The sequence below is a fragment of the Anas acuta genome, chromosome 1, assembly GCF_963932015.1.
Source record: "Anas acuta chromosome 1, bAnaAcu1.1, whole genome shotgun sequence".
NCBI classification, from domain to species: Eukaryota; Metazoa; Chordata; class Aves; order Anseriformes; family Anatidae; genus Anas; species Anas acuta.
In genome coordinates this window covers 45,262,747-45,282,746 of record NC_088979.1, presented here as the reverse complement: position 1 = coordinate 45,282,746, position 20,000 = coordinate 45,262,747, and the positions used below count along the sequence as shown (strand labels likewise).

General features: G+C 39.9%; 1 protein-coding gene across 2 annotated transcripts in view; it reads right to left on the bottom strand.

The window, feature by feature from the left end:
• The window catches only part of NDFIP2 (Nedd4 family interacting protein 2), a 532,803-nt gene that overhangs the window by 34,284 nt on the left and 478,519 nt on the right, over nucleotides 1-20,000 (bottom strand). For both annotated transcript variants that reach the window (XM_068676816.1, XM_068676826.1), the window contains exon 2: nucleotides 12,788-12,878. In XM_068676816.1, the coding sequence (XP_068532917.1) occupies nucleotides 12,788-12,823 (36 nt within the window). In that variant the 5' untranslated portion in view covers nucleotides 12,824-12,878. The remainder of the gene's footprint in view (nucleotides 1-12,787; nucleotides 12,879-20,000) is intronic.

Here is a 20,000-nt window from a genome sequence, read left to right as displayed (position 1 = left end):
TATTTATTTTTTATACAAATTTTATTTCAAGATTGCTTTTAATTCTGAACCTGTTGTAAAAATAGCTCATGTTAGAGAGAGCTTTTAGTTCAACTTCCCTATCTCTTGTTTCTGAATGGCATTATGGTCTCACAAGCTCACACTACACACTAATTGCTTCCGTATTTTTAGAAAAAAATAAACATAAAAACCATACCATTAAGCTATAAGTGCCATTCAAGTGTTAAGATCAATCAACTGTCATTTAGGTCACCAAAAGCCTCTGAACAATCAAACCTAAAGCCAATAATCTAGAAATACTCTTAGACAAGAAATACAAGAGCAGAAGAGAGACATAAATCCTTCCACTAAAGAACTGTTCCTATTTTCTTAGGAGGAAAATAAAAATTCACAACAGCATTCGGAAGAAATCTTTCACAGTTTTTTAAAATAAAATAATATTCGGGGGGTGAAGCACACATCATTGCATTTTAAGTTGCTAACTTTATTTTAAGTACAGGTTTTCATCCTTTACCAATAGAATAGCTTACAACAAGATGATGCCTTTTTCCCCAAGCTCCTGTTGTAACACCAGCCCAACACGAACTCACACAGAGCAGACTGCCAACTTCCCAGCTAGTTAGGAAGCAAGCTCCTTGTAGTCCATCATCATCACATGCAAGCTCTCCTGAAACACGCAATACTGGCCACAGCCACAGAGCTCTAGAAAACTGAAAGTCTCTGAAGATGAAAGTCTCTTAATAAATACCAAACCCTGAAGCAATGAAGGTTATAAGGCACTTCAGTACATTCCGGTAAAGCACCGTAGTCCAGCAACTTCCAGCTACCTTTTGCTTTTAATTCTTTGTTACTTATCTGAAACTAACTGATCAAATTTAATCAGCACTCCCAAGCACATGAAACATACATTTTTTTCCTCCACCATCCCATCACTTGGCAAGTCTCCACTATCACATGCTGAGATCTAGTGACAGTCACGATAGTGGAGTGGGTTTTTTTTTGTTTTTTTTTTTGTTTGGTTGGTTGGTTGGTTTTTTTGTTGCTTTTTTTTGTCTGTTGTCATTTTTTAAAACGCTACATCTCTGCAGAAAGTTTTCAACAGTAGTCAACATGTTTTGAGGTCAAAGGTGTAAAATCTGCAGTAGAAGCAGAAAAGCAGAACAGAAGTCCATTGCTGCCATTCCACAGCTGTGTAGAAATACCAAATGTGTCTGCTAAATAAGGATTAGGTACCATGGAAACCCGCAACCTCTGTCGGCAAACTTCTACTGAACAGAATCCGAAGAGATTTATACTGAATGTTGTTGAAAAATACGTTGCAACAGGATGGCTTTTCTGCCAAAGTTTGACACCCATGTTAAAACTAAGGTGAACCACAGACACTGAGAAGGTTTTATAGGCACTTAACTTAGGAAGCTGTTAAATAATTTTAGTCACTTCTGTTTAACTAGAGATCTAGCCTAGTGGATTTACCAAATTATTCCTCAAAGAAACCTATAACCAGCGGGGGAGGTGGTACTTAGAAATGGTGATCAAGACTTCCTCAAGGGAAAGCGTTCATCTCCCCCAGTGGCTACTTTACACATACAATTTTACTTTTTTTTTTTATTGTAATCCAAATTTAAACAATTGCACATTTGATAGCATGACATAAGCATTTCCATTCATTCCCTATGGCTTCTTAGATATCTATACCTTCCCGACCCCTACATTAATAGCAAATAACCTGCTCATAAAGGACATCAACATACCACGTGTCAATATCAGAACTCTTTTCTAACAGTAAATATTCTAAAAACTAAACCATTCTTAGCAGTGTTAACACTTGCACTTCTCCCCATTTACTTCTTCAGGTTTCTTCTCTAATACAGAATTATTCAGAGATAATTCTGAATACTTAAATTTTGGTATGACCAAGATATATCTTTCATATTTATTGTAAAATTTCAAGTCAGATATAGTTTCTAGAAGTTTTTCCTATCACATGATTACAGGAATTAATTGTAAATCTACCAACAAAGAACCGATGTCTCTAACATTAACAAAGAGGACAATTAGGACCAACAGCTTCCAAATCTTTTTTCTGCTAGTCTAAAAGTATTTCTAGAAGTTTATAAAAGCTTTCTTTAAAGCCTGTGCACAGTAAGAAATTGTAACTAGTAACTCTAGTTACTAGAAAGATCACCATGTACCACCTAACTACCCGTTTGTCTAATGGTAAGTCAAGAACAGTTTGAGGAACTAGTTTAAACTCTATTAAAAAAAAAAAAAAAAAAAGGATAAAACAAGGCTCTCCTCCTTGAACACTTTCTCATTCAAATTGAAAATCTAACATACAGACCCACTGGTAAAAAAAAAAAAAAAAAGTATTACTCAGACCAGAGGCCAGTCTAAGGAAACGTTCCGTCCCCAGCACAACTATCAGGAGATATCAGGAGATGCATGGAAAGCACACAAAAACCTTAGTCACTTATTTGCCACCCATTTTCCTCAAACTTCTCTAACATTCCCAGCTGTTATATTATGGCTGGTAAATGGTACATCTCTGCTTCGTTCATTTAGCATCTGTTATGGATTTGATGTGCATGAATTTACATTCTTGAATCTGCTAATAGTATCTGCCTCAATGATCCTGTGTGTTAACAAACTCCATATATTCATTTCTCTTCATGTAGCTTATTTCCCGTGATTTAAACCAAAGTTCAGCATTTTTGGGGGGTGAGTAACAGCTCTGCAATGGTTTAGCCTTGATTATCCTGCAAGCACCGGTCACTTCCAACTCCCACCACTCATTTTAGACTGCAGCGTTAAGAAGGCTGCCTCCCTTTGCCTGCTGTAGCTCCACCAGGCTCCTGTGAGAATCCCCAAGTGCATACAGTACCCAGCATCTGGGCAGTTCCCAGGTTTCATACAATGAGCCTTCTTGTTCATTCTCAGTATCTTCCATGGTCATGGCCAATGTTCCGTCAGGATTTGTTGGCAGCTGCCACTAACCAACAGCTCCAGCAAAATATCAGCGACAGCTCCAGGAATCGCAAATCAAAAGAGGCACCCCCTGACTTACCAGCAGCTTTATAGAATCTGTTCACAAAGTATATTCTGGTCATTTGACACAAACAAAACAAGTAAACTGTAAATTTTTTTAAAAAACAATGACAAAAAAAATAAATTTGGGAAACAGACAGGGCTTTCACCAATAGCAAATTCAATATTCAACAGCTAGTTCCAGCTTCCATTTTAGCTTGCATTCATTTGGGCTGAAAAATAATCAGTGCTGATTCAAAAAGCTGGGTATTATTGTAAACATAATACATGCTTCACTTAAAAGCCAAAGTACAGTAGAACAGCTCACACACAGTTTCCTAACAAGGACAGTGCAGGAGGGTGCTAAAAATGGCAAATTCATTTTACAGGGGGAAGGATAAGGAAAGAGTAGTTTTTTTGTTGTTATTGTTGTTTGGTTTGTCTTTTGTTTTGTTTTTTCTCTTAGAGAAGTATCATAACTGCACTGCAGGAGGAGCATAAAATTTCACCTTAAATCACTGACCAAAGTTAGGCAGAAAAAAAAACAGACTCCAGTTTATGCCTCTTATATCACAGGTAATTATGTGTCCTTGAAAATTCTGGAGTGGAACTAAGAAAAACCTTCAATTGTCTCAACTTTTTTGAGAACACTGAGGTTTTCTCTCTTCTGTATTTGAAAAAGCTAGTCACGAAGGAACAGTCTCCTACTCAACACCACAAAGTAGCTCAAAAACAAAAATATTAATTAAACAACACACAGATCAAAAAATTATCAAATCAGTAAAAACTAACTCACTCCTTATAAGCAGGTCAATTACATGTGATTTTTTCAGCATAGCTCCTTTTCAAGTTCATCAATTTAAGATAGCAATAAACTATAGAGGAAAAAATAGAGACAGATGTTACAACAGGTTAAAAAACCCACACAGATACACAATATGACCTGAACATACCTTCTATGCATTACATGCAGCAGAACAAACTCTACTGAAGAAATCCTCACTTTGATTTATGGTCTTGTCCTTCTCCATCCACTACAGAATACACAGCTTTAATAAAACAAACACAACAACAACGACCTATAGGCCCTTTCTTTAAGGAATGCATTTTTATGTCTCAACAGATAGTTGTTAGATAGAGCTAGAGTGTTTGAAAACAGGTCTACATAATACATGGCCCAATGGACAATTCTCTGGACTCCTCAATTGTTCGATGATGCACACATCTAGAAGCAGGTACTTTCCAGCAGGTCAAATTTTTAACTGTGAGGAAGCTAAACATCAACAAAACAAAGCACCATAACAGTCTAGGAGGAAGCTCAACTGTTCAGAGGAGAGTAGCAGATCACCAAACTGGTGCTACCTCTGAACCCCGGTAAGTAGATAAGAATAGCAGACCCTGAGGTACAGGGAAGGAACACGGAACAATGCTCATCACCAGCTGTAGACCAGCACTGCAGGGCCTTAGCAGCCTACTGATCTGTCTGAATTATGCTCTCTCATTCTAGGATTTGGAATAGGTTTTTAATAGTAAACAGCTTGTAATATTTTTCCTAATTGCATTTGGTGCAAGCTTATGTTGTGACCCCAACGTTAGAACTTTAAGAAAATTTTCATGCTTCGGTTCATTCCTTAAAAATACCTTAAGTACTTTTTCCTTTAAATTCCAAAATGACAATAAATTACAGACACCACAATCAACTGCACAACTGGCCTCAGTAATACCCAGCATTGTTATGCTAACCGTCTTGTGCGTTATCTAAGGCATCCCTCACATCACAAAAGTAAGTGTTAACCACACTAAGCATTACCAGAGCAATGTTTAAATGCAAGCTTACGCTACTTTGCAAAAATTAAAAGGTTATTTCTCAATAAAGAGATAGAATGATGTTTACAGTATCGTCTATCACTTCTTCAAGGCTCTTCTACATACTCTTTTCAAATTCAGCAAGGAAAAGCAAAAACAGGTTCACTGATTCAGGCTACATACACAGCTTTACGAAGAACTTGATTCTGACCCCTCTTCCAGTTAACATTAACAGGTTTAGTGCCAAAATGTAAAATATTCTTCAAGGCTAAAATGGACAAATTACGTTTGTGAACTACTACACAGTAGTCAGAGACTGAGATTTCTCCTCTCTTTTTATTCCTGGAAGGCCGTGTTTTACAAGAAGGAATATGACAAACCTCTGCCAAGCACCTCCAACAGTAAACGAAGAAAATGAAAAGTGGTTTTACAAACAACAAAAAAAAGTAACGTACAGGATATTGACCAGATTTTGTTGTGTCCACATCAAAGTTTTGAGGCCTGTTTTCTAAATCATCCTGTCCATTCCTCAGCTGAATGAGGCACAGTCAGGGACGAGGGGAGGGGAGAGGAGGAAGGGGGTGGCTCAATACCTAATTGGAGTTGGATTTGATGATCGTCATGGGTCCTTTCCAACTCAGGATATCATATAATGCTTTGGTTACAGAGCGACTGAAAAGTAAGTTAGACTGTTCCTGTTTTAGGCTAATCTTAGCCTGTGATAATGGAAATGATGCTTAAGTGGAATAAACAGTTAAATGTTAAAATGGAAATATATTTTCCACTTTCATTATAAGACTCAAAGTCATAAGGCATCCACATCCTGACATCTGTGAGCCCTGGCTGTGCGAGTCAGAAATGACTTCAGCACAAAACAGAAGAAGTTAGTCATTTTCATTAAAAACACAGCTGGCAAAGGGGGTGCCCATTTTATTAAAACATGCTAGCTGTTACAGTACTTGTCCAGGAAGTGGGAGACCTAAGCCTGAGGCAGCTCAAACCCACAGTCTTGGCTGTACAATAGTTCAGCTTTAGTAGGAAGCATTGGCAGTGCTTCTCCAAGCTAACAAGTTGCCAATTTTTTTCATTCTTTTTTGCCCATCTCCTCTTCAGATTACTTTTCTTCTCAGCATGAAATCAATTTGCCCACTGTGGGTGTGCTGGTATGTGCCCATTTCATCACTCCCCTTTCCAAAGCAGTTTAAGCACCTGAAGTCTAGGAGGAGGTTTGGAGGCTATGCAACTCAACACAACAATCAAATCTACAACAGAAAACTAGGGACTAGGTCCCAAGAAATTAGGATTAGCAATACATACTACCAGTTGTACTGATGATACATACTTCCTTGTTTTGTTAACACTGTCATTAGGAATAGTGTTTCAAAAATAGCCTAGAATTAGGCATTTCTGCTAAGTGCCTCATTTTCATCCCACCTGGAAGATTAGTACTAATATCTTGCATTAACACAGCACTTTCTAAGTACTACGTTTTCGATGCTCTCCTAACGTACTTCCCACCTCATTTTTCATGCAAAGAAGCTCACAGAGTGCTTCAAGTTCCTCTTTTTTAAAGTTGCATGATCTGAACAGATCAAGCTTGGCCACATTACAGGTGTCTTCTGCTGAGAACCGTGTTATTTGAAAGCATTTTCTTCCCATTACCAAACTTCTGACTTTTATTACTATTTAACAGTTACAAGACTTACTAGACGTGTCAGATACACGTGACAGCCTGAAGATTTCCTTTTACCTTCCACAGCTTAATGTCACATCTTAAGGCAGGCACATCCTTCTTTTAAGAACCTAAAAAACCCCCACAGCTTTCACAAGCCAACAGCTTGCTGCACCAGAACAGACACTGATATTCCCATCCTTTCCGCCCCGCCTCTCTCTCTTGCTCAGACTTAACCTTAAATCTATGCCTGAGAATACCTTTGGAGAAAGACACGAGTGGAATAACCCAGGTACATTTTACCAGTGTACATTACTCATTTTGCTCAGTACGGTAATACTGGTGCCCTATATAACTAATCCAGTTTGTACACAGGGCTGACGAAAACCACCTTACTTCCCCTCGCGCCCCCACCAAAAAGACAGGAAGCTGCCCACATGCCACAACCTGCGCCCACACAAAGCAGCAGCAAGCTATTGTAGCTGCAGCCGCTCCTGCTCATTCAGTGAGACTGGGCTTCTTCCTCTCAATCAGGCATAGAGCTGGGTATTACATCTGTGGTCCTCCAAAAAGGGTTCCAAAACCATGGCAAGGACAGCACACTGAAGTCAGAGCATACCAAGTCAGAGCATCCTGCTTAATAGGTATAACACCTTCTGTCTCCTTGTAAATATCTAGTACCTCATCTCCTTGACTTGAGAGGCGCACACGGAGATTTGAGGTTTAGTTCCTTGTTTCATATGGAACAGAAAAGCATTCAAAAAACATAACTGAAAGTGAAAAATTTAAGATTTACTATTTTTTTAAATTTCACTGCATCACTATCATATCCGAAAACACACCTGAGCATTAATAAGTTTTCATCTTCATTTGTGACAAGATTCCTTAACAAATAGGGGAAGTTTATAAAAATATTAAAATATGTTTTTAAATAGGTAAATTATGTAAACGGGTAAAAATGTTACAGAAATATTCAAAATTCTGTTTATTATTACATCATAAAAATATCTGAGACGTAATAACAGTCCATTCTTTAAAAGTGTAATCCACCTCATTTCAGTAGATCCTCATTAGTCCTTCTAAACTATTAAAAAGGTCCACACTAGGAGCTTCAAGTACAAAATTAAGGTGCACTGAAAAAACTTTATCTTCAATGAATACGAGGTTTGTACCCCTGGAAAGGCCAGCTTAACTGTCATAGGCGAGCAACGACAAAGCTTATCACTTAATGCATCTTTACTCAGTATTCTTCAGTACCATAAACTGAATCTCGTAAGAGCAACATCTTATCTCCAGGTCTGACTTCACAATCAGATCTGTGGAAAGCAACAGAAGTCTCCCTAATGTAAACCGGCTCAATCTGTTCGGTAATACCAATTACATAAGAGCGTTCCAAAGACAATAAATGTTAGATATAGGCTAGAGTTCTCATTTTAAAGATGCTGAATAATCAATGTTTGGTTTTATTTATTTGCCAGTCACTACTTAGTCCCATGAAAAGAAAGGAAGGAGAAAATTTCCTTTGTGCACATTTCCTGTGTAGGCTGACTTTCATGTTTATATAAGACCTACAAAGACCATTTGACTTTGATCAAGGTTCAACCAGATAACATTGTGAGAGGAAAGAGTCAATGACAATGGAGTTAAGATGTGCAGTTTATGTGGCAAGGTTTTGGTAGCAGGAAGCTGCAGGGGTGTTTTCTCTCTGAGACTGGGAGCTGCCTCCCTTTCCCTCATGTCAGAGGGGACCAGTTCAAGCCAGCTCCAAAAGGGACCCACCGATGGCCAAAGCAGCCTTTGGAGAGGCCTCTGGTGGAGCAGGCTGTCCCCCTGCAACCCATGGGTCCTACATGGAGCAGATCTCCACGCTGCAGCCCATGGAGGAGCCCCCAGTGGAGCAGGTGGATGTGGCCTGGAGGAGGCTGCAGCCCAGGGAAAGCCCCCGCAGGAGCAGGCCCCGGGCCAGAGCTGCAGCCTGTGGAGAGGAGCCCACGGAGGAGCAGGGGGCCTGGGGGGAGCTGCCGCCTGTGGGGGACCCGTGCTGGAGCAGTTTGCTCCCGGGGGATGGACCCCATGGTACAGAGCCGTGTGGGAGCAGTTCCTGAAGGACTTGGACCCCACACTGGAGCAGGAGAAGAGAAGGAAAAGGAGAGAAGAGTGGCAGTGACAAAGTTCTGACTGCAGCCCCCATGTCCCTGTGCCACTTGTGGCTGGTAAAATAGGTAGAAGAATTAATATTAAAGTTGAGCCTAGAAGAAGGGGGGCAGAGAGAATGTAGTTTTAGTGTTCTCTTTATTTCTCACTGCTCTACTCTTATTAATTGGCCATAAATTAGTCTTCCCCAAATCAAGTTTGTTTCGCCTGTGACAGTAACTGGTGAGTGATCTCCCCATCCTTATCTCAGTCCATGAGGTATCTCATCCTATTTTCCTACATTTCCCATTCACCTGCCTTGCCAAGGAGGGGGAGTGAGAGCAGCGTGGTGGGCAGCTGGCAGCCAGCCAAGGTCAACCCATCACAGATGAGATGCAGATCATTAAGCATTATCTGAGATAATTTTAAAACTATTTACAACGTGTAGCACTACGCAGGGGAATTAACTGGAATGAAGTATTTATAGCAGCAACTTTCATTTCTTCATCCTGTTCCTAAAAAGCATACACATCTTAACTTTTATATAAGATTCACACACCTATATAAAAAAAAAAAGTTTCTTTAATCCCATATAGTGCCATACAATAGCAGCCTGAGGTCTTGGGAGCCTTGCATCACACATCACTCACAAATCACAGCAGCATTCCCAAACCCCACCAAACTCCAGGTGCTCCTGTGGCAACAGCAAGTCCAGTGACAGCTAAACTGACACCCATGTGGACAGCTGCTTCTGGCTCTACCTACCTAGCCATTTTACCATTCACCTATATAGATATGACCTACCATACAAATCAAAGATTGCTGGCTACCAGATCCCAGAAAAACAACCTAAAGCTTTCATCAGGAATGTCTAGGGGGGAGTTATAATTCTTAAGCAGTTCAGAATATAAATTCTAGAACTTTTCATGGGTTTTATGCACCTAGATCACTCACATATATTTGAAGTCTTCCCTCATGACACAGTTACCTGGAAAACCACATTTCACAGAAAAAGGCAATCCCAAGCTTTAGGACTTGGTTGCTCACTCAGTTTTACGCACTGCAGAAAACAGCTGCCTTTCTTTTGCTTTGCTTCAGTAGAGATTCACAAAGCATCATTCGAGTCATTTTTTTCTGCAAACAAGTTGGACTATGAGCAAACATTTCAGACAGCAAGATAGCAATGCACAAATTAAAGTCAGATGACAAAGAGCAAGAAGTTAAAAAGAATCAGGAAAGTGATCACTGAAGAATTTTTAATTATCGTTTTCCTAGAGTTGATGCCTCATTCCGCTTGCCTACTAACAAGCAGAATAGGGGAAGAAAACAAGCAAACAAAACGAAACAAAAAAAAAAAAAGACAGCAAGGAGAAAGGAGAACAACTGAACTGATTATGCCTGGATTGAAGTTTTAAGTCATTTACCAACAGAATTGCAGTATGTAAATGACTAAGAAGTGGGGGGAAAAAAGAAAAGGAAGTAAAGCAAGACAGCAAAGATTGGCTGATTTATTTCTGATGTCATATTCCTGCAGGAAAGCATGACAAGTTCTTACCCATCAATTAGTTGTCTTTTTGCCCTATAAAGGGAGGACAAAAAAGGAGGGGCAGAGAGCAATACAAGTCACACATGCCTGCGGCAGACAGTTACGTAATGCTGATTTACTGCCCACTCTTCGTTTACAACACTTACTTCGCTGCAATTCCAAACAGCAGCTTTTTAGCAGTTGCATCGTTTGAACATTTTTGAAATGCTTTTTAAATAAAATACAGATGCAAAAGAAAGAATAGGATGCAGAATGAAGCATTAGTAGTGTTTGTCAGGAAAAAAAAATAAGAAAAAACGAGGGCTAAATTTATGATCAGATATTCTATCTCATTAAAAGTGCTAAAAGTGGCTTGTGGTGCAAAAGCTTAAAATTCAAGTGCCCATAATTCTTAAAGCCTTTTAACTTGTTTAAAGAAGCCACAAACAAGAAGAGAGAGCAGTGAGATAGCTCCTTCAACTTCACTGAAGTCCTACTGTCACTGCTATGAACAGAAACGTAAGCCAATAATTGTTATTACTTAGAAGAGAACTTGCACTGAATAGAGAAAGAAGAAAATAAAAAGATCAGTTAGCAGTAAAGGCAGAACTAGAGGAAAAAAAAAGAAAAAAAAAAGGAGTTCTTGCTATTACTCATGAAGGCAAAAAGTAAAGGACGTAGAGTGAACATACCAGAACTGGTCAGATTTCATAAGCTTAGCACTAGGGAGTGGTACATGCACAAAACCAATGCAGTATTAGCCACGTTAAGTAGTATTTCATTTCTATATTTTGTCCTCAAGGATTAGGACATGACCATAAAATCTGCAATAATCTACTGCCTACTACCTATCACAGACATTACATAAGCCAATACCTCATAACACTTAAGATCACAAGCTTGAATAATCAGGTGCTAATTAAGTACATCTGCAATTGCTCCGTTCCTTCCATTCTCTGACCCAACACAGTAAGTACTACAAAAATCTTGATGTCTGACAGTCAGATATAATGGAGAGAAAATTAAACAACATGGTCTTACCTATGGGATAGTAATTAGAAAGGTATTTTAAACTTCAGAGTACATCAGAGATTAAAATTGCACTTTCATTATGACTTACAATAAATTCAATGGAACTTAACGTGCTGTAATTGCAAAGGCTTCAGAGACACTTCTCTAACAAAACCTCAGTGACATAAATTGGCCACAAAATGTAACATACATGGGGAAGAGAATGGGCTAACACCTACTGTCTAACATTAAGATCAGCCCTTTCGGAAGGCCACACCAAGAAGCCTTTCTGCAAAGCTAGGCATCAGCATCACAGCTGGAAGTTACAGATGTAACTTAAAACACTAGTGACAAATTATTTCTTTGTTCCATCCTCCCGTGTTCTATTCTACTCCTTTGAGTAACAGAATTATTATTATCATTTTAAACTTTTAAAACATACCCAAGTTATTTTAGGCCTTGGGGAGGATACAGCATTTGAAGGCTGTTAAAAAAAAAAAAAAAAGTCTGCCAGCATTCCCATTCTCCTCTCCAAAAAAAAAGGAAGGAATGACTTCAGGACTTCTGCTGACTTTAGCTAAATTACGGTCATGTGGCACAGGAAGAGAAGCACTGACCCACAAAGCGCTTTGGGACCCGCTGCTGTACGCAAGGCACACGGCGCTCCTCAGAAGTCACAGGCTGCTGGGTCTGCTCGTCAGCTCCACGGCAGTCCCAGTGTACCATCACCCAGGAGCATATAGAAACCTCCCACACCGCTTGCCGAGCTCTCAACAGAAATATGCCAGACCTGTAACAAGGTATTTGCTGCTACGGTTTTGTACGTCACGACTGAGGAACCTGAATATAGACATCAGCTTTTATTTCTACATTAAAATGTAAAGCAAGCTGATCGCTTGCAACCCAGAGGCAACGTTTATATCTGGAGAAATGTGTAAAGAAGCCTCGGACATACAATGTATGCACAGAAGTGGACGTGATGACTTCTGTCGACGTTATTTTCAACACTCGAGATGTAAAAAATAAAAAAACAACAAACCAAAAACAAACCAGTAAGATAAATTCAGCACTTGGGTGAACGATCACAGAAGAAACAGGAATTACGAGCACAGATTTCAGGCTTTCACAGCGTAAGTTATGTACACAGCAAAGCCATAAAGCAGAAGGAAGCGAGGGATTAAATGGAAACTTTTGGGGACACGGGCTGTGCTCACATCCTCTTTTTCGACCAACAAGCTTTTATATTGCGAGCAACTGATATTAAACGAGGCTGGTCCGCAATCACAGGGTTCTAGACAAGTATAACGGGTGACAAGACCCACAGAGGGGCACGACCGACCATAAAGCAGTAACTGCAGAATAATAACAACTATGAAAATAATGAAAATAAAGCAGGCGGTGCCAGCAGTTCGGGCAGGAGGCAAAGCCGTACGGAGCACAACGCCTGAAGGTCACCCGCCTGCGACCCACAGCCCCCTGCCTCCAAGCGAGAGGCGGCCGAGAAAAATAGGGTGGAAAAAAAATAATAATAATTAATTAATTAATTTAAAAAAAAATAAAATATAAAGGGTGGGGAAAGGGCTCGCCCCCCTCCCCACCGGGGACAAGGCGCTCACCACTTGGTATCGGCTGGCGGGCTGGTGGTGCTCCATGCTGGCCGCTCCTCCGACCCCACCGGCCCAGCCCGACCCTTCCCTTCCCGTGCCGGTCCTCCCCCGCCCCTGTCCGCGTCCCTTCCCCTTCCCTTCCCCGCCCCACCGGAGCCGCCGCCGCCGCCGCCCCGGCACAGCGCGGCCCTGCCCCCTCCCGGGGCGGAGCCGCGGCCCCGCCCCGCCTCCGTGACGCGCATGCGCGGGGCTGCGGCCGCTGAGGGAGCGGTGGGGTGGGAGTGGGGGGGGTGAGTGCGGCTCTGTGGGGTTGTGGCCGCCCCCAAAGGCGGCCCAGCAGCTGCAGGGCTGCCCTTACAGGCAGCAGGGCACCGCCTGGGGGTGTCTTTAGTTGGCATCTCTCTGTGTATTAAGCAGTTGGGCTGGTGTGCCCTCAGTTCAAAGCACTCTGACAAGAGGGGGGCAAGCTGCCGCCATTTCCTTCCCCTTTTCCCCTTAAATGTCTCCTAAACCCCATAAACGTCTCCTCAAGCCTATAAACGTTTCCTAAAACCCATAAAGCCTCTCCACGCCCGCGTGCTTTATGACCTGGCGGGGCAGAAGCAGTGAGAAACACGGTCGCCCACAGCGGGGCTGGGATGAGTCACGCCGGGGCTCTCGCACGCTGGGCTGGGCGGCTGCGGCGTGGGGCGACCTGGAAAATGCTGAGAGCACAGCTCCCTGCCGCTCGCACACAGCACGGGGCATGGCTGGCCCGAGAGGGGAACACTCCAGAAAGCGGTTTCTTGCCAACGCTGTTGTGGCAGAGCTTTATCCCATCCAGGCGGCCGCCTTTCGCCAGGCCGCTGGTTTACTTGGAGGCCGCCTGGAGCTGCGGGGCGAGAGCTTTCATGCAGGCAGCCTGGAGAAAGTCTTGAGGGAGCTGAGTTTTAAGTCCCAGCGTGTAGGAGGGCAGAGAGGTGGAGGGAGAGCTCCGTGGCTGGTCCCCAGTCAGGCGTGGGAGTGAAGCTGTGCTGGATGATGAGGCAGGAGGGGGTGGATATATGATGCCTGGTGGCCTCCTGAAGCCAGCCTCTACCTAGCACAGCTCTCAGCAAAGGGACCCCAACAAGCCCCAGGTGGGATGTTGGGGGACTTCTCTATTGCTTCTTGCGTTTCTTATTGTTTCTCCTAGAACTTTGTTGTGTGTGTAAAGCCCTGCCGGTTTGGAAACAAAGTTGGCAGAGACATATGGGCTACAAACGGATTAAAGCTATTAGTTTCCTAGCAGGATTTCCTCCTTTTTCCCCCTCCCTCTATACATAATGAAAGTTTCTATGTTTAATTATTCTGTCTTAAAAGGAACAATTATTATTAAAGGTCATGTTGAGTTTAGAAATAGTATGTACAGAGTCCTGTACTGTGCTTCTGTTACCAAATAGAAGGAAAATCTCTTAATTGTATTACCAGATTCCACGGCAAATGGAATTTAGATCACTCATGTAATAATAGGTTTAACTCCATGTCTTCTATACTGCTCAAAACAAATTTCCCAAAAGTAAACCCTTTCTGAAGTGTTCATGGCACATTTTGAAAATGTCACCCAACCTCTTTTTTTTTTTTTTTTTTTAATGTACCTCTCAGCTCTGTGGAATGCACTGTCCTAGAAACTCAAACTTGGGCATTAGTTAATAGCTTCCGAATACCATTTCACTCTGTAAATGTTAGAGTACAATTCAGCAAGCATTTATTCAGATGCAACTTTGATATTTGAACTTCTACAGATTAATTCTCTTTCAAAAGAATAAATGACTGTAGGCAAGATCTAGAAGGTCTTAATAGCAAAATTTAAAAATATTCTGTAGAAGCTTGGGAAAAGCACCCATAGAGGTAGCAGTGGATTCAGAAAGTTTGTGTGGGAAGAGAGTTTCATACTTAGGGATAAATTTTGGATGAGTGATGCAAATGAGAAGATACACAGAGACCCAGCTTCTTTTTCTTTAGTAATATTATCAAAGTGCCTATGGGACTACCCTCAAAATAGACAATGTGACTAATATAGGCTTTGAATGTGTCCATCTTTCAGTTCTTGTTCTTTCTGGAACATTGTAGATCTCTTTTTTATCTCTAAGTAGCTGAGTAGGTGGCTGTGTCACCGCACTGATAGAAAGCTAAAAAAGGAAGGTCATGCATTTCTGTCAGATCTTCATATTTTCAAAATAGTGCTATCTCTGTATTTTAATTTAACTGTCTGGTGCCAGAGGTTTTGACTATGACATAATATTAAGTGACAGTAATCGTAGTGCAGGGCAAAGTAATCAGCAAGCACTAAGACATATAAGTATATATTGAATATATTTAAGTATATATAAGTATATATTGAATGTAAGACGTTAACTTCAGAACTATTAGGGTTTTATTACTTTGATGAACAAGTCGTGTTGACTAAAACACTTGAATAATGTTAGTTTTTATGTTTACATTTTCAGCTTGACCTTCTTAAACCTTAAGGGCCTAAAGAGACAGTAACACTTATTACTGTTTTCTGGATTTTGTAGTAAATTGTTTACTGTAAAAGAGCTGTGTTTATAAAACATGTTCACCATGTAAAGAAAATAGTGTCAAAATGACATTTAAAAAAATACGTTGCTTCAGATTTGTTTCAGGAAAGAAGAAACCTATTTGCGTTTAGTCAGCAAGTTTGCAACAGTTTAAACTTTGCTCTACTATGCAAATGAGCCTACAAAGGAATCTTCTTGGTAGTAACAACTATTGCAAGCTCAGTTCTGTGAAAAGTTGACTTAAAGGATGTGATCTGAATTCAGACAAGTCTGAACTTAATCACACAAAGGCAAGCAGGACAAGACTTAACAACTTTAAACTTGTTTTTCACTCATTGTTCTATCAGTGGTCATCAAGTACGGAAGGGCTATATTTAACTTTACACTTCTTCACCCGTATAAGTCTATTCGAATTTTTATTGTTTCTGCTGGAGCACACACATTAAGAAAATAGATATCAAAACTAGGCTAATGTTATCTTAATAAACATACATAAAACCAATGCTGCATGTTTATATCGCTCTACAATTTTACACTATTTTAAGTAAATATTATGTTTACTGTGCTATTTTTTTGTTGTAATATATAAAAAAAATAGCATAAAAGCTGTACCTTGATATTCAAAAACTGAAGAGAAAAAAATGCCAGATTTTGTGGCTTCATTTTGCATCTTGAACAGTGGTTTTCAAATCTCTAATACAAATAATGTCAGGGGAAATATATAGATTTTTCCAAATACAAATTGAATAAATTAATGTACCTGATTTAGTCGTGGATCAATCTGAAACCAGGGTGTGAATTTACTGACTGTATTTATTTTCTCCACTTCTTTCAACCTCTTATTATAAACTATTTTGTTTCAATTCCAAGTTCTTGGTTATGTGTACAGTTTCTGATCTCTTTGTGGATGTAGATACTTTAAGCAGGAAGTTGGCTTAAAGAAGCCACTGGGACTGAATTTCTTAGAAAAAAGCAGCAGGAGGTTGGCTTGGCTTTCTTCATCTTTTCTTCTCCTTTCCTAGGGAACACAGGCAATACCAGAGCTATCACTAACAGGAACACGCATCTACTTTTAAGATTTTTTAGATGAATACGCATTTTCAATTACATTGTCATCATCTTTGTTGAGTGTGTATATAAATGTCTTGCAAACCTGGTCCTTGGTTATGTCCAAATACCACGCAGATAGATCTGAACAAGCTTAAACTGTAATTACTGCAACACAATGCTTAGGGTGGAAAACGTCTCAAATATTTGCCTTGGTCTAGGACGAATTTTGCAGTCTGCGCTGATCTTTCTATTGCCACAGCTATTTCCTGTTAGTCACAGAGACAGTTTAAAACTAGTTCAGGTATATAATGAGAAGCTTGCCACAGCTAGGCAAATAATACTTTGTCTAAATTTGTAGTGTGGTCAGATCCTTATGTCTCTCTTGTCTCCCAGGCAATTAACACTAATTGCCATGAGCATGGATAAAAGAGGAAACCAAAGTGAAGGAAAATGATCAGCCAAACAGACATAACCATGCTTCAGACAGATTCAGGAAGCCGATGCTCACAGTGGCGTTGATGCAGCTTCTCCAGTATATCTTGGTGTTTTGGGGGGAAAAAAAAAAAAAAAAAAAAAAAAAGGCATAGCAAGCTGCCACAGAGCTATGTTTTCACAGCCAATTTTGTGGAGTAATCCGTGAAGCCAGAGGAAATTGGACTTAGTCCATAAATAAAGGCTGCTGCAGCATGTGCTCGTCTCTGAGAAGTTCTTCCTAAAAGCTGTATTTTTATGTAATGTGATACAAACTGGATGTTGCTGTGAAGAGCGAATGCAAGAACTGACGGAGTTTGACACAAGTGGCAGAGGGGGTTCTAGCAGTGAGCAAGAAGCATCTGCTTCCACCTCATCGGAGAGGTATGTGTGCTTCAAGAGAAGAATCACAGGAGTGAACACTTGCCTGCGTGCAGGTTCAACTTCTTTTATCTTTAAAACCAGTTATCTGTTTAAAATCTATGTGTTTATAACTTTTTTTAAACGCCTTGTAATAAAATATAATCATTTAAATATTTGTGGCCAACAAACACAGGTGGTGAGCACTACCTGAGAAAATACATCCCTGAATTAAATACAATTTTAAAAAATGTGTGTGGTATAGTTTTTTCAGTGTTTCTCCAGGTACAGGTATGATGTTAAAACCCTAGTCTTGGCAATACCCAACATGTTATGTTATGGAAATAAACAATGTTTAAAAAAAGAAAAAAAAAAAGAAAAAGAAAAAATCCCCATATGGCCTCAAAGTTTCCGTTTAGCAAACAGAGCTGAATGGAATGTGCTCTGTCAGGCAGAGCAAATAAAACTGATGACAGTAAAGTAGAAATACAGAATGTAAATATATGCCAAATTATGAAGTCATGTAGTAAATATGTGAGAAAATATCTCCTCTTACAAAACAATAAACGAAAAAAAAATCCCCAAACCCTTGGTCTGATGGGAAAAATGGAAGAAATGGTAGAAAATACAGACGGCAGTATGCTTTGTGCATTGACAGTCAATACAGATGGATACTGCAAGAAGAAATCTTTTGCTCTTATGAAGTCCTATTTGGACAAGGTATTTCTGCTATCTTGACAATACTTGTATTTTTTGTTGTTGTTGTTCTGACAAGTAGGTATGATTAAGTAGGAAACAATTCTAGCGTGTATTACTTAGGAAGGAGATTATTCAAATATTTTTTCACCCATTAATCTGAAAGTTACTTGTCTAAAAGTTGTTCTCAGTCTTCTTGGAATTAAGTGAATGCTGTCTACGTGTTAAAACACCCCAAATTAAATTACATGAGAACAAGTGTGCAATAAATCTAAGCGGTAAAGGCCTGGATGCTGTCTGAAAATCATTTTGTTATACAACTAGAAGTGGAGAGGCCAAGGAATAGATACACAAGTAACTCCATGCTCTTGTAGTTCCAATGTTGCTTTGAAATATTAACTGCAATGTGTGGTCTCTGTCCCACAGGAACAGAGGGAAGCTGAATATATATTCAGAGTGAGTTACTGCTAGGTCAGTAAGTTTAATGCATTGGCGTTTCTCCTAACACTTATAAAACAATATAAAAATCTGCTTGAAAAATCTATAAAATGAAAATTTTATTTTCATTATCAAAATGATACTGATGATTCAAATTAGATGTCCCATGACACGCTGTCCTGCACACTACAGATAATAGTTTTGTTCTAGATAACACTTACTTTGCTCATCTTTATATATGTTTCACATACGGCTTTTGAGCAGACTTTATGCCCAAATTGATTTTCTTCTATATAAAATAAAGCTCTGCACAAATTATAATCCTCTCACATTAGGAAGCACCATTTTCTCCTTTTTGCAATACAATTGCATTAAAAATATACAATGCTGCACAAATATACAATGGCTTCATATAACGCTAGCTTAACTTCCTTTTTAAGTCAGAATATAAACAAAAATATATCATTACCTTATCGTTACTACCATATCATAAACTGAATCTAGCCAGTTGCAACACTAATAATAAATTCTGCCTAAGGCCGCATGATTTGAGTTTTCTGTTGATAGGCCATAAGTATTCTATATCAGGTAAAGCCCTTCATTTAGAGGATTTCTGACATACATAGTTTTGGCTATTAATTAGGTAGATGTGTTTAGATGGGAGTTAAAGCTGAGTATGGCTGAATACTTCAACAGGCAACTTGTTAAACATGGACAAAAGTATGCTTTTTCACTGGACTAGCAGGTTAACAGTCAAACGTGCTACATTGCCAGGCTGCACTGTACTATTTTGGCTAAATAGTGGCAGTCACCCAAAGTTTATACAGACACACCTTGGGAACTGGTAATACCCACACACATAGTGACATCTGTAATTAAAATTGCTCAAGTCTTTCCCATAGTTATGTTTTCAAAAGCAGGTAGCTTTCTGGGAAAAAATGATCAATGCACTCAGTCTTGAGTGGAAGTGTCCTTCAGCATCTGCAGTGACTCAGGACTGCAGTGACAGAAAGTAAAACTGAATTTTGAGAAATCATCTTCACTGACAGTTTCCACTGAAGCTAGCTTTTAGTCAGTTGTGTGGTGCATGTATATAGCTTCAGGCATGGCATTTCAGCACTCACATTAGCTTTGAGGCAAAAATACAGTGCTACGCTTGAGTGTTTAAATGCTGCTGAGTTTCAGTCAGGGCTTGATCCCACACAGGGTTATGCTAGTTCAGCTAAAGGAAGAACATTTATGTTGAAATATTGTCAGCTGTGTTGCCTAGATTTATTCTACTACAGAGGTGTTAGTTCACCTAAATGTAGATGTTTCTGTTACAGATGTCTGCATCTGATCTAGATAGCTGGGCATTCTTTATACTCAGTGGAGAAAAACAGGCACTTTCAGCATTCAATTCTTCTTCTCATTCGAAGATAAATGCCTAAAATCAGTTAGATCAGATCAGGCTGTTGCTCTGTTTCTCTTCCGTGAGTACAAAAGCAGACACTGATGAATAGGTTGGCTGTAGATGTTGACACAATAGACACACTGAGTTCGGTAAAATTAGTTTTACCTTAGTGACCATGTGTCAAGGTCAGAGCACGTTGGCTACTGGTACTCAGTGAGGATATGTAGGACCACGTAGTTCCTTTGTGCCTCTTGCCAAAGTTATAAGTGTTGAA